The sequence below is a fragment of the Nyctibius grandis genome, chromosome 2 (assembly GCF_013368605.1).
Source record: "Nyctibius grandis isolate bNycGra1 chromosome 2, bNycGra1.pri, whole genome shotgun sequence".
Classification (NCBI taxonomy): domain Eukaryota; kingdom Metazoa; phylum Chordata; class Aves; order Nyctibiiformes; family Nyctibiidae; genus Nyctibius; species Nyctibius grandis.
The window spans coordinates 125725871-125741345 of record NC_090659.1 but is presented as its reverse complement, the minus strand read 5'-3'; the positions used below and the strand labels follow the sequence as shown (position 1 = coordinate 125741345).

The 15475-nt window shown below is 47.4% G+C and overlaps 1 protein-coding gene across 1 annotated transcript in view; it reads left to right on the top strand.

The window, feature by feature from the left end:
* Positions 1 to 15475, top strand: part of FAM168A (family with sequence similarity 168 member A) — a 264445-nt gene that overhangs the window by 221537 nt on the left and 27433 nt on the right. The window contains exon 4 of the mRNA XM_068419203.1: positions 11430 to 11510. Within this exon, the coding sequence (XP_068275304.1) occupies positions 11430 to 11510 (81 nt within the window). The remainder of the gene's footprint in view (positions 1 to 11429; positions 11511 to 15475) is intronic.

The window sequence follows — 15475 nt, the reverse complement described above, 5'->3', positions numbered from 1 at the left end:
TGATCAGTGTAAAATGAAACCTGGCCCAGCCTCTGGGCTCCCTGCAGCATCAAGATGCATTTGCAGATCTGGATGCTCGTCCTTCATAATGCCTGAGGAGCAGCCCGCGGGAGAGGTTTGGGTAGAGCTTGACATGGAAATGCGTGCGATTGCTGTGCTTGGTTCAACTGTTAAATGGTTCTGCGTGCTTAGGGAAGAAAGAAAAGGTTATGCCATCCTTCCTGATGTAGCTGCAGTTGTGAGCTGGCTAAACAGGATTCACTCAGATTCATATAATTTAAAATGTTAAGCATAAAACAAAATAGAAATCAGGGCAGCTACACACCTAATTTAGGTGTCTTATGTGGGATAAGTCTGGAGCAATTAATCTTTGATGTAAGTAAATGATGTTTTAAATAGTTCCCATTGAACAGGAAAGGTCTATAAACAGCCCTGTGTAAGCAGCCATTCAGAGATATTCAGAGATATCACCAAGGGATGTGCCCTGGGGGACAGCTCCCCAAAAGGCAGGAGAAGATGCATGGCCCAAGCCCTGAGCTCCACAGCTGTGTGAGAAGCAAAGCAGGCTGAAAACACATCCTTCTGGATGGAGAAAGGCTCATGCCATGGGAGAGCAAGGCTTGTTTAAATCTCTGCTGCAAGTCATTTCCGAAATGCTGTAGCTCTGCATCTCTGGAGGCTTGGTTTCCAATGCAGAATTAGTTCCCAGATGGCCTTCTCAGATATTTTCTCCATGCCGCCCAATCATCACATAATTAGACGCATTCTTTCTGCTGTCATTGCTGCCGGCAATTAATGTTTAAGAGCGTTGCTGCAAGTCTGGCTGGTGGAGGCTTTGGCAGAGCTCACCAGGAAGCCTACATGGTGTGTGCTCTCTAATTTCTCAACGCTGGGGTAATTTCTCAAGTATCGAATGTGCACGTTCATGTCACAGAAAGTGATTTTTTGCAAAAATAAATTCCCAATCAGGCTAAAGGGAGGTTGTAGCGGAGTGGGAGTCAGCCTCTTCTCCCAGGCAACTAGCGGTAGGACAAGAGGACATAGCCTCAAGCTTCGCCAGGGGAGGTTCAGGTTGGACATTAGGAAGCACTTCTTGTCAGCAAGGGTCATTAGCCATTGGAAGGGGCTGCGCAGGGAGGTGGTGGAGTCACCATCTCTGGAGGTGTTTAAGAAAAGACTGGACATGGCCCTTTGTGCCATGGTCTAGTTGACATGGTGGTGTCAGGGCAATGGTTGGACTCGATGATCGCAGAGGGCTCCTCCAACCTGATTGATTCTGTTATTTACAGCAGTGTGAAGTTGAAGACATGAAGTTGGTCATATTTCTGTCGTGAGAAAGTAGTCAGAAATACTATTTTTGAAGAGTTTCTGAGGTCTAGGCAATAAAGAATGAGAAATGGTGAATGGACTTAAAATATAACGTGGAAGTATTTTGCAGGTGAAAATACTTTGGCTTCATATGACTGATCTGAAGCAGTGGTTGTAAAGACAAAATGTTCCTGGACCTGTTGCAGCTTGAGAGCTATCACTCAGCAGAAACAAAACACATACAGTGTTTTAGGGGTTTAAAAGGGAGAATTAGTAAAATGCTCCCTTGAATTTATCCATCCTGGAACAACGAATGACACAACACGGACAGTTCTGTGTGGCCACACGGCTTTTTAGTCCGTTGGATGTTGGTAGTTAATGAGCTCTCGAGATAATGCAAGTGTCTGAGCAATGGTGAGCTGGAGTCCTTGGTGGCAGCAGTTCAGCGGGTTGAAGTGTGGTTTTGTAATGCCTTGTCCTGCACTGAGATAAGGGACTTTATTATCCATCCCTGTAAAAATCCTTGTGATAGGGCTGCTATTAGGAGCATGTCACTGCTTGAGGCTTGCTAGGAAAATGAATGAAGAAGAGTATTTAGTCTTGTAAATTAATTTAGGCTGCTTGTAGCAATTGAAGTCCTAATCAGATAATGGCCAACAGAAACTCTTCTTGAAAAATTAAACGGCGCATTTTGGAAATCAGTGTTCTAAGTGACAATTCATTCACCCAAGTCCTGCAGAGACCTGGCGTTCATGGATTTTTAGTGCTGCATTGTCTGGTGTGTTATTTAGATGCTCCTGACAATTTTGCTTGTGATCTGAAGCTGGAAGCTCACCCGTACGTGGTGTGAAACTGCAGGTGGATGGATTGTGGTAGATGCTGCTGGCAGATGCCAAATCCTGGGTGCACATGTTGAGCTGGAACTGCTCAAAACCAGCGAGCCCCTTTTAAGAAGGACATTGGTATGTGGTAACCAGACCAGTTCAGCCTAAGAAGTTCAGATCACCTTGTTGATTCCTTTTTTAAGTATTCTTCTTTTTTAAGTACTTTTTTAATGTCTACGTGCCCTGAGTGTGTGGGCAACGGAGTTGTGTCTCCGTTTTAGCAGGACTGGAGAGGAGAGGGAGAAGTAAGTGGCAGAGCGCCAGGAAAGGTCCCCTGAAGTCCACAGCAGTTCTTGAGCACCGCACTCTCTTGGATGTGGCTTTTGTGATGTTTGTACACGGTGGAGAGCACAAATCCAGAAACAGGAGGACAAGAGGGCGTGAATCTTATGATATATAGAGGTTTATAGTGTGCCTTCAGAAGGCTGTGTTAGATGGCTGTAAGAAATATCCACAGTCGGTGACACAATTAGAAACATTCATGAAATTTTGGGGGAAAGGTGCCCCAATGCCCACTTGGTGCCACATCTCAGTGTCTCTGAAGCTCCAGGATCGGACCTAAAGCTTAGGGAGGCAGCCTTGCAGCCTGGCTAAGGTGCTGGGTAACCTAAGGAGGATCTTTGCTGTCAAAGAGTATCATAATAATGTATCTGCAGTTTTGTCTTTTTGTAAATTTGCTCCATTTTTTCAAATCTCGATTGGAGTGATATGCTAGAGGGAAGGGATGCCATCCAGAGGGACCTGGACAGGCTTGAGGAGCCTGTGTGAACCTCATGAAGTTCAACAAGGCCAAGTGCAAGGTCCTGCACCTGGGTCAGGCAACCCCCGGTATCCGTACAGGCTGGAGGATGAAGGGACTGAGAGCAGCCCTCTGGAGGAGGACTTGGGGGTACTGGTGTATGAAAAGCTGGACATGAGCCGGCAATGTGAGCTCTTGGCCCAGAAAGCCAACGGTGTCCTGGGCTGCATCAAAAAAAGCGTGGCCAGCAGGGCAAGGGAGGGGATTCTGCCCCTCTTCTCCGCTCTCGGGAGACCCCCCCTGCAGTGCTGCGTCCAGCTCTGGGGCTCCCAACAGAAGAAGGACATGGAGCTGTTGGAGCAAGTCCAGAGGAGGCCACGGAGATGCTCAGAGGGCTGGAGCCCCTCTGCTCTGGAGACAGGCTGAGAGAGTTGGGGCTGTTCAGCCTGGAGAACAGAAGGCTCCAGGGAGACCTTCTAGCACCTTCCAGTACCTGAAGGGGCTACAGGAAAGATGGAGAGGGACTTTTTACAAGGGCATGGAGTGATAGGACGAGGGGGAACGGTTTTAAACTGAAAGAGGGGAGATTGAGATGAGATCTTAGGGAGAAATTCTTGGCTGTGAGGGCGGTGAGACCCTGACCCAGGTTGCCCAGAGAAGCTGTGGCTGCCCCCTCCCTGGCAGTGTTCAAGGCCAGGTTGGATGGGGCTTGGAGCAACCTGGTCTAGTTGAAGATGTCCCTACCCACAGCAGGGAGCTGGACTAAATCATCTTCAAAGGTCCCTTCAAACCTGAACCTTCTGTGGTTCTGTGGGTGCAGGTTGCTCATTCATGGTGAGGATGGGCAGTGTGTGCTGAAGTCTCCTTTAGAGGAAGCAGATAAATGGGGAGATCTTTGACCTGGGGTTTCCCCTCTAAAACTTGCCACAGGTGCTTTTGCCATGGGGTTTTAATGTCACTTTGTCCGTTGTGTGTGGTCCTCTGGAACCTGGTGGTGTTGACCTACAGAGTGTCATGAGACTTTTTCTGGTGGCTCATGGGAAGGATGAGCTGGAGCTGGTTTGCACCTGGGGCTGGGGATGAGCACCCTTATGAGCACCCTGAATTTCAAATGCTGAAGTGAATGAAAGAGAACAACAAGTCTAATCTTTGAGCGAGCCCAAATAAACCCTTTCGCTCTATCACTGCCCATTCAATTCTTTAACCCTTCCCACCCTGCTGCCCTGATCAACTCTTTACTTCTCCCCACCCTACTGCCAGCCTTTCCTCTGAGGGCAGCCCATTGCCTGCTGACATCTCTGTTTTTTCTTTCTCCTGCCCTCTCATTTCTCCCCCATAATTCAGAATTTTCTTCTGTACTGACGTACAGAAAAAACACAGCAGCTGCGTAGGAGCTTGGTACCTCGCGACCAGGAAGAAGCTATCCAAGAAGGCTGCCAGGATGGAAAGAGCTGTCTTAAATGCCACACTTCAAGAAAGATGTTGAGGTATTGGAGCAAGTCCAGAGGAGGGCGACCAAGCTGGTGAAGGGTCTGGAGGGTCTGACCTACGAGGAACGGCTGAGGGAGCTGGGGGTGTTTAGCCTGGAGAAGAGGAGGCTCAGAGGTGACCTTAGTGCAGTCTACAACTACCTGAAGGGAGGTTGTAGCTCAGTGGGAGTCGGCCTCTTCTCCCAGGCAACCAGCGATAGGACAAGAGGACACAGCCTCAAGCTTTGCCAGGGGAGGTTCAGGTTGGACATTAGGAAGCATTTCTTCTCAGCAAGGGTCATTAGCCATTGGAAGGGGCTGCCCAGGGAGGTGGTGGAATCACCATCTCTGGAGGGGTTTAAGAAAAGACTGGACAATGCACTTAGTGCCATGGTCTAGTTGACATGGTGGTGTTACAAATATTCGAAATTAAATGGAATTTAGTTTAGGTTTAGTAGGTTAGGTATAATGGGGAAGGGATGCTGTATTCTATTTTTTTTTCCTTCTCTTTTACTTGCTATTTGATTTGCCTGTAAACTGCTGTGGGGATTGAGAAATTCTTTAAATTCTTTATCTTATCAACCTAAGCTACATTAACTACCTAAGCATATCCTTAGAATAGTACAGAACATTACGGTTGTGCAAAACCCAACAAGAACTGGTACGGAGGTTTGACCAAGAGCCAAGGGACTACTACACCTGCCAAGGAGGAGAGGTGAAAAGTGCACAGCGAGGAAGACATACAGCCTTCATCCCTGAGACCCTGGCCCACAACCACCAGAAGAAACCGCGCGTGCGCAACCAGGAGGAGTTAAAGGCGGAGGCTATGGAAATGATTTCTCGGAACTCATTATAATAAAGACCGCCTTTTTGGGGAAAATTATGAATATGTATAGGCATCCTTGGAATCATGATGAATATGTAACATTTTACTACATAAATACAAGATGAATTATCGAGGGGGGTGCGCACGGCTTTGGAGGGTTACCCCCGTGCCGCCCAGCACTGCAATAAAGGTGTGCCTGCTTCTTAATGCTACCTTGGTGTTAAGGAGTTTTATTCCCGATTTCGGTGACAGTGGTGTCAGGGCAATGGTTGGATTCAGTGATCCCAGAGGTCTCTTCCAACCTGATTGATTCTGTGATTCTGTGTAAATGCCCCATCCAAACATTTCTTGTCTCAAGCAGAAGAGGTCTGCGGTGAGCTTGGGTATAGGGTTACACGCGCATCTCTCTTGCATGTAGGCAGTGAAATATATATAGCTGGAAATATAAGTTAATTGCTTTATTATGGGTGTTCTGAGTATAATCATGAAGGAGCGTGGGCTAAACAAATGCATTTGAAGTCTCTATGTGCCACTCTTTTAGTTTATTTCATGGCCTCCTTTGCTAGTGAATCTCCTAAAGGTATGCATGTTAAAAAGAGGGACCAGGTCGCTGGGACTCGTAGCCTGAAAGCCATTAATCAAAAGCAGCATCACACCAAAGAAGACAGGGGTGAGCAGAGCTGGAAATAATGGTATAGAAACATTTAGAAATACATGAAAAATTAAAGGCGGCATTAAAATACCTACTTGATGCAGCCCCGCGTGCTCTTCGCTTTGCACAGCCAGTTATTGCCTCGTAATTTTTAAAGCAGTTCCGTTAGTGCTTCTCAGAGCTGGAGTGCTGTATGTTTTCCTTGGGGAGCACATTAAATGAACACTGGCTTTCCTGCTCCTATTGATTGTGGAGATGATATTAAATTAAAATAAAGCAAGAAAACAACTTTTTGATTTCTTCTGCGAGGAATCTAATAAATTTTGTTCAATATGTTTTCATCTCATTTTCTTTACTCCTGCATCACTGCTGTAATAAGGCCCTGAGCCCCAGCAGAGACAGGGTCCCATCGTGTGCTGATCTGTACAAGTAGAAAGTAAAGGATATTTTCTTTCTCTCCCTGGCGTGTTCATGGCTCCAGCAGGAAGCCCATGAAGATTAGCAGCACTCAAAACAAGTGGATTTGGCCCAGTTGCTGTTATTTTTGATCACAGGATCACAGAATCAATCAGGTTGGAAGAGCCCTCTGGGATCATCGAGTCCAAGCATTGCCCTGACACCACCATGTCAACTAGACCATGGCACTAAGTGCCATGTCCAGTCTTTTCTTAAACCCCTCCAGAGATGGTGACTCCACCACCTCCCTGGGCAGCCCATTCCAATGGCTAATGACCCTTGCTGAAAAGAAATGCTTCCTAATGTCCAACCTGAACCTCCCCTGGCCAAGCTTGAGGCTGTGTCCTCTTGCCCTATCGCTAGTTGCCTGGGAGAAGAGGCCGACTCCCACTCCGCTACAACCTCCCTTCAGGTAGTTGTAGACTGCAATAAGGTCACCTCTGAGCCTCCTCTTCTCCAAGCTAAACACCCCCAGCTCCCTCAGCCGTTCCTCATAGGTCAGACCCTCCAGACCCTTCATCAGCTTGGTCGCCCTCCTCTGGACTTGATGATAAAGCCAACTGTCAAGCCAATGTGGCAGGAGGGGAGCAGGGTCAGCAGGAGGAACAGGGATTTACAGGAGGTCTCTTAGGGTGTCCAGGGGGGAAATCAGAGCAGGATGTCAGATGCTTTGGTGCTGCCACCTCTCCTGAGCTCATCCCTGGTCGTTGGCTCCAGGCTTTGTCTTATACCCCAGGGGATGTAAGACATGGCGACCATCACAGGGACCGCAGATCTGCTTTCCTGAGAAAGCCTGTTTGTGGTTGTTTGGGGGATGAAGAAGAGCCAACAAACATAAATCCTAACAGCTCAAAAACCAATAAGGTGTAAAAATGTCTCATGTATTTTTAAACCCTGTGGCTTTTGAGCACTGGGAATTTTCAAGCACGTTTCCCCTGGCACAAATTGCCCCAGATTCTGCTGCTTTCTTATCTTTCAGTATGTCCAAAAAAGGAGCAAACGACATTAATTTCCCTGCACCTTTCCCATCTGTGTTTCCCCTTAAAATAGAAAGGACAAGTTTTCTTGCTGGAGGTCAGCACTTATCAAAGTTTATGAGATCAGAGCGGAAGATAGAGTAGAGCAGGGCTGGCTGCGTCTTTTCACATCTGGAGCTATTAAAGTTTCCTTGATAGAAACGGTATTTATCTGAGATGAAATTATTCTGAAAATGGCCGTAACTTCCTTTCAGAACAACAAAAGATGCCACAGTAAGCAGGATGCAGTCCTACCAAGCAGAAGTTAAACCCAGAAAAAGAGAAAGAAGACCTAAATATATGGTTGTCTCCATCCGCCTGAAATAACCGTGAAGTCTTTCTGTAATTGGCTGGATGGAAAAGCTTACCCAAAGCCACAGTTTTCCTGTGGTCTGAAAGTGGTCTGATTTATTTCAGGCTTGGTTTTTTTACATGTAAACCTAACGTTGAAAATTTTGGTCCAACTGAAAGACAAGGGTTTATTTTTTGCTGAATGTGATAGCGTGTGAGTGCTGGTGATATCTCAGAGGGCACAGATGAAACATTTGCTGCATGTAGCCACACAGGACTATGTTTGTCATGGTTGTTGACTTAAGGACTATTATTAAGGACTACTGCAGCAGTTCGTGGCATTCATGGCAGTTCATGGTCAAGGTGGTGACCTTATTGCAGCCTACAACTACCTGAAGGGAGGTTGTAGTGAAGTGGGAGTCAGCCTCTTCTCCCGGGCAACTAGCAATAGGACAAGAGGACACAGCCTCAAGCTTCGCCAGGGGAGGTTCAGGTTGGACATTAGGAAGAATTTCTTCTCAGCAAGGGTCATTAGCCATTGGAAGGGGCTGCCCAGGGAGGTGGTGGAGTCACCATCTCTGGAGGTGTTTAAGAAAAGACTGGACATGGCACTTAGTGCCCTGGTCTAGTTGCCATGGTGGTGTCAGGGCAACAGTTGGACTCGATGATCCCAGAGGGCTCTTCCAACCTGGTTGATTCTGTTATTCTGTGATTCAGGACTTATTTAGGGGGATTAACCAGCAGCAAAGACCAGAAGAACCTCTTGGTGCCCCAAGAGGCTATCATCTGGATCTCATCCCTAGTTGATGAGCAAGGGACTTCCCAACACCGTGGCACGCATGCACAGCCATCGGCTGCTAAACTCTGTGCTGAGGAGGTAAAACCCTGTGTAGAAACATAGTTGAGAGAATTATAGGGAAAATACACATGGGGGTTTTGTAGGGAAAATATGTCAAGAAGTGAGCTGGAGTTGGTTCAACACCCCTAGCCAGGCTGGTCAGGAGGCAAAGTGGGATCATTGAGCTCAAGCAGGTTAGGGGAGGACCCTGGAGCGATGAGTGTACTGGAAAATAAATGGTTATCTTCTCATGAAGCGGAGAGTAGGCAGGGATATTTCTGATTTAAGTTCTTCATCATTAATGTTCTGGTTGCAATCACTGGATCTGCAAATAACTTTCTGAGGAGCTTCTTGATTGCTATAAGTCTGTATGTATTCCTGAGTGCGATGACAACATAGTTTTATGTAGCCTAAAAAAGGAAAAATAAAAGATCTGTTAAACTACTGCTTATCCAGCATTAACTACAGCAATTTTTAATTAACCTGATTTAGAAGCCAAATATATCACTGATGAAAATGAGAGGATAGAACATACAGTCATTTATTCCAGTACAGTGGTAATGACTGTTGAATTAGATTTATTCAAATGAACCTCAAAATTTTGCCGCAGTAGTCGGCTGTGTGCCGGGTGCCAGGTTTTAGAAATCTGCGTGTAGTCAAAGAGTGGTGAGCTCTGGGGCATGGGAGATCGAGACTGCAATGTGTTTGCCTTGCTGCTCAGAAAGGGGGAGGGAAGACCCACGTTCTCTTTTACTTAATAAAGCAAAAACAAAGATGGGGTGTGAATCGACTGCTAATTACCTCTTTCCAGCCTTTGCTGGCAACCAGCAGGGAGCATCAGTGGAGCTTGGCATGGAAAGACTCTCCAAGGGTCATTTTGTCTGCCGTTGGGTTGGCTCTGCTCTGGGACGATGGCCAACGAGATGCACAGATAAACTGGGATAGCGGCCGTGGCGGTGAAGCACAGCAAAGCCAAACTCTCTGGCAGCAAGGGAAGATTAACGTGTCCCGTTCGGTCTGTTAGAGGGATTTACGCAGAAGCACATACAAAGAGTTGGAGTTATTCGAGTGTTACTGTTTTCAGTTGGGAAAACTTCCAAGAAATGGAAGTAGAGCGGTAAACAAAAGCAAAATGGAGCAGACGGAGGTGCGGAGGTTGTCATCAGTGGTCTTCATGGAGGACAAGACCTTCTAATGAGTAAGAGATTGGTGTAAGACATCTGCACTGTGTGTGGGTGCACACAGCGACTTGGGCCCACAGTGTACGGTGATTTCCTATCCAGTTGGCCAAGCCTTCACACAGCTGACTGCTGAGGTGATTTCCCCTGAACTTTTTAACATGGGGTTTAACAACCCCCTGCAGCGCTACAGGCTGGGGGAAGAGTGGTTAGACAGCGGCCCAGCGGAAAGAGACCTGGGGGTGCTGATCGACAGTCAGCTAAACATGAGCCAGCAGTGTGCCCAGGTGGCCAAGAAGGCCAACGGCATCCTGGCCTCTATTAGGAATAGTGTAGCCAGCCAGTCTAGGGCAGGGATCGTCCCTCTGTACTCGGCACTGGTGAGGCCGCACCTTGAATCCTGTGTCCAGTTCTGGGCCCCGCACTTCAAGAGAGATGTTGAGGTGTTGGAGCGAGTGCAGAGGAGGGCGACCAAGCTGGTGAAGGGTCTGGAGGGTCTGACCTACGAGGAACGGCTGAGGGAGCTGGGGGTGTTTAGCCTGGAGAAAAGGAGGCTCAGAGGTGACCTTATTGCAGTCTACAACTACCTGAAGGGAGGTTGTAGTGGAGTGGGAGTCGGCCTCTTCTCCCAGGCAACTAGCGATAGGACAAGAGGACACAGCCTCAAGCTTCACCAGGGGAGGTTCAGGTTGGATATTAGGAAGCATTTCTTCTCAGCAAGGGTCATTAGCCATTGGAATGGGCTGCCCAGGGAGGTGGTAGAGTCACCATCTCTGGAGGTGTTTAAGAAAAGACTGGACATGGCACTTAGTGCCATGGTCTAGTTGACATGGTTGTGTCACGGCAATGGTTGGACTCGATGATCCCAGAGGTCGCTTCCAACCTGATTGATTCTGTGATTCTGTGAATTCCCTATGACCAATCCAAGTGAAGATGATGAAAATTGAAGATGCTCTGCAGCCTTTTCTAAAGTGCCCATTAAAACCTCATGCGGCTTCAAAGGGTACGAGCCGCTGTGCGTGTTCCTTCCAGGTGGCCTGGCAGGTAATCGGGTCCCTCACAGGGATGCCAGTTGTGCAGCCATGAGTGAATATAAGGGCTGGCATGTTTGCATGCAACATCACTTCCTTCCTTTTAGCAAGAATCTCTGGTTAATGGAAGTGCTGAGCACTGAGGACCTGGGCTGGGTGCTGAGCTCTGCTGTTAGGATGCAAAGTTCTACGATGCTCAAGCTACGATGGCTGCAAGCAGCCAAGGAAAACCTTTCAAATATAGCTGTGCTGGTGGTTTTGCATACCTGAATTCTGCATTAAGTGCATGTATTTCACAGAATCACAGAATCACAGATGGTTAAGGGTTGGAAGGCACCTCTGGAGATCATCCAGCCCAACCCCCTGCCAAAGCAGGGTCACCCAGAGCACGTTGCACAGGGTCGTGTCCAGGCAGGTTTGAATATCTCCAGAGAAGGAAAATTTTCTTGGTAGTTTTCTTCAGAGCACACTGAACATTCCTGCGTTCAGCATTCTGGTTATTTTCCTTGTTTCCTAGAGAAATGAAGATGAAATATTGATGATGTCACATGTAAGTCTGTAGAGCACGTTCAGAGTCCTTCCTATATGTTGGCCAACTGAGAATACATCTGTGCTTTACCTCTCAACTGTGCCGACGGCCTCTTTGCTCACACAGGTTGCTTATTGCTTTCCAGGGTTGCTGTCCTCTCTCCCTGTTGACAAAAGCATAATTTCTCTTTTTTTTTTTTTGTCTCATTGCAGGTTATCCAACGGGCTATCCCACCGCTGCCCCAGCCTACAACCCAAACATGTATCCAACCAGCAGCCCCGGCTATGCCCCAGGTAAAAATCTCTGTATGGAGACAAGATTGGGCACGTTGCAGCATGCAGAAGGATTTACCTTTTGCTGCTCACTGTACAAAACCCAACAGTTTCTGCAAATATTTTCCAGGGAAGGGGCCTGTGTTAAGCTCTTCCCTTCCTAACTCTGCCATTAACTCCACACCCTCCATTGGGAATGTTGCTCCATGTTGCAAAGTACTTTTGAGCCATAAATTATGTCTTAATACCAATCCCAGGAATTTTACAATCCTCATCGCTGTGATATCTGCGCGTTGATGACTTTTGATGTTTTCTGAACCCTACATGCTATCTCCCCATGATTGCCTTCTCCTTCCCCCTGCTTGCCCTTCTTCCCTCCTTTTGTATCGTAGATGCAGAAATGTCATCAATCGTGTCCTCTTTGGTGCCTGGATCCCCCATGCCGTGTCTTTACTGTCCCCCGCTTTCTTGTGGCACTGACGGACTCTGGGTCTGTCCTAGTGTCTTCGTCTGTCCAGCTCCTGCCCTTCACACCACCCTAAAATGGCTCTTCCAAAGATGCAGCAAGCTTCTCTGGCCAAACTCAGGAGCTCTTCTGCCTTAGCCTTTGTGTGCTGGGTATCTTTGACAGCATCAGCTGCACTCCTCTCCATAAAATCTGGTTTTCCCTAGGCTTTCCCAGTTTGGCCAGTTGTTTTCTACCTCTGCTGCAGTGTGTCCATTGGGACATATTTGTCATCTGCCCTCAGCCAGGCTCTATCCTTTATTTCCTTCTCCGCTACTCCCCATCTATCTCTGGGAAACGTTACTTGCAGGTACAAGGTCTTCATTTTTCAGGGAGGTCTTCATTTTTCACACCAGCCACATGCTTCTTTTTCATCCTCCTTTGCAGTCCCTCTGAACCATCCCATCAGCGAGGTTGATGGGTAACGTGTTCATCCTCCGTAGCTCAGCCCTCTCCCTGGAGCCCTGCTCTTTCTGCACGCTCTGACCTTGGCAATTTCTCCTCCATCCTTCCGAAGAGCTGGTACAAAAATAATTTTCCCGGTCCACTGCTTTAACCATGTCATCGCTCTCTTTGCCTTCCTCTTGCTCATATCCAGCACAGGCTACTTGTGTTTATTTACAGAAACAACATTCCCTCCATCCATTCTTGGTGTCCAGAGCTTTTCTGCTCTCCCAGCTCAGCCAGCGATGCCTGTCCTCTTCACCTCTTACCTTTCCAAGCAAGCGTCTCCCTCATCCCTGCTACTCCTCTCCCCACATCACCCACAAAGCCATCTCTCATTTGAATTCCTCCATTAGCCATGTTTTTTTTTTGACAAAAGGCCATGACTAGACTGCCAAGCTCCTTCCCGTGGCTGCTGTTGAGCACCATCTCTCCGTACCCCACTTCTATCTGTCTTCCGCTGTTGTCTCTTGGCCAAACGTACCCAGCTCATGGCTCCGGTTATGTTGCTCTGTGGATGCAGAGAAAGGTCTGGATGGAGGAGGACACACACACACCTCCAGGACCTTCCTGCCTGGCTGGAGAGAGCTCAAGAGGAGAAAGCCATCAAAGCATGTGGGTGGCATGAATACAAACCCAGTCATCCCCTGTCTCTCACTGTGAGGTTGAACACCTTATCTACATGAGGTGGGGGGATGAGGGAATTGCTTATAGCCAAGGGCTGCCAATGGTAGAAGATTCATGTAGATTAGGACAGAATGTAAATTAATCACAGGAGCTGCTGTCAAAGAACTTCCAGCAAGGACACTTCTTACTCCAGAAGAAGTGGACCTTCCACTGTTTTAAGTCAGAGAAGTTACTCCAAAGCAGGAGTCATTGGAGTAATTCCTACCTGCCCACACGGAGTTGTCTTCACCACAGCGTGGACTAATGAGGTTCTACTTAATGAGGAATATTAGAGTTGCTCTGCTAAATCAATCACTTCATGCTTTCGAGCCCAAACTTGGAAACCTTTATAGAAGTCTTTTTCTTTTTGGAGTTGAAAACTTCTCTTAGGCCCCCACTCAGGAAATAATTCAACTGAAGTCAAACCTACGTGTAAGGACTTTATTGAAACCAGCCTTTTGGAAGGACCAAGCGACCTTGAGTTTTTAAAGCATGGTTAAGTTCTCTGCTTTCAGCCAAGTTACCTGAGGGACAGGAACCTCTTGGCGTGACGAAGGGTGGTAGAAACCCAAAGGCTAAGTAGCAGTTTCAAAATGCAACTTTAATCCAGAGTGAATTAAGTGAAAGGTAGTATAAGAAAAGAAATTGCTATTTAATAGCAATATTTAATATTGCTATTTCATAGCAATCTTGAGACTTGTTGCCTAGAGAAGCTGTGGATGCCCCATCATTGGAAGTGTTCAAGTTCAGGTTGGATGGGGCTTTGAACAACCTGATCTAGTGCAAGATGTCCTTGCCCACGGCAGGGAGGTTGGACTAGATGATCTTTGAAGGTCCCTTCCAACCCAAACCAGTCTATAATCGTGAGCCAGCAGTGTGCCCAGGTGGCCAAGAAGGCCAATGGCATCCTGGCCTCTATTAAGAATAGTGTAGCCATCCGGTCTAGGGAAGTGATCGTCCCTCTGGACTCGGCACTGGTGAGGCCCCACCTTGAATGCTGTGTCCAGTTCTGGGCCCCGCACTTCAAGAAAGATGTTGAGGTGTTGGAGCAAGTCCAGAGGAGGGTGACCAAGATGGTGAAGGGTCTGGAGGGTCTGACCTACGAGGAACGGCTGAGGGAACTGGGGTTGTTTAGCCTGGAGAAGAGGAGGCTCAGAGGTGACCTTAGTGCAGTCTACAACTACCTGAAGGGAGGTTGTAGCGCAGTGGGAGTCGGCCTCTTCTCCCAGGCAACTAGCGATAGGACAAGAGGACACAGCCTCAAGCTTGGCCAGGGGAGGTTCAGGTTGGGCATTAGGAAGCTTTTCTTCTCAGCAAGGGTCATTAGAGATTGGAAGGGGCTGCCCAGGGAGGTGGTGGAGTCACCATCTCTGGAGGTGTTTAAGAAAAGCCTGGACATGGCACTTAGTGCCATGGTGTAGTTGCCATGGTGGTGTCAGGGCAATGGTTGGACTCGATGATCCCAGAGGGCTCTTCCAACCTCATTGATTCTGTGATTCTGTGATATGATCAGAACATTATTTGTTGGCTGTGGGTTTTTTAGGCTGTAGTGTGTTACCAGAGCGTGTTCTTTAAGGGATACAGTCATGTAGGTCAAATACAAGAATTGGCAGTGTCTGAACTGTGATTGGAAAAGCATTTCTGAAATCAGGACTGAGCCTTTTTTCTCTTGCTCAGCCATTTCCAAGCACACATTGGAGATGAAAAAAAATAATATCTCACCCTTCGTTTTGACTTTATGGCTTTTCGGTTGGCTGAGATGTTTATCCTTAAGGCTTCGCCTCAAAAGAGCTGTGGGATTTTAAAACTTCTGCATAAAGCCATCTTTTCAGTGAAGTGTTCAGTAGTCATTGGAGTGAAATAGATGCTTGCGTAACGAACACAAAGCCGGACTTTGTGGCAGTCTTGCTAAACTCTTTCTCCTCTGAATTGCCGAGTTTTCAGTCTCCTGGTTGTCGTAAAATCATGGATCCCAGACTCGGGAGCTTTCCAGCGCTGATGAAGCAGGAATGAGGGTTTCGTTGCCAAAAGCTTTTCGGTGCTGCCTTCTCCACATCACAGTGTAAATTCACTGTTATTTTGCAAGGTTATTAAATAAAGCTGTTTACTGCGAATGACTGTAAGGGATCTGTTGTGTTTTGTTTGGGTTTTATGTGCTTCTGGTAGGGTCTGTAGCTGCGTTTCTTCCCACAGAAAATCTTAACGTGTAATATGAAACAAGTTTTGTTCCCCTAGATGTGTGCTGGCCACCCTCAAGGATGTAACACTGAAAGCATAAAGTGAAAAGAGCTTCACAGCACAAAAATACCCCAACCCATAAATTTATTAGTAGCTTGTCCTGCCAGAGGCTGGCAATGTCCTCCCTGCTCAG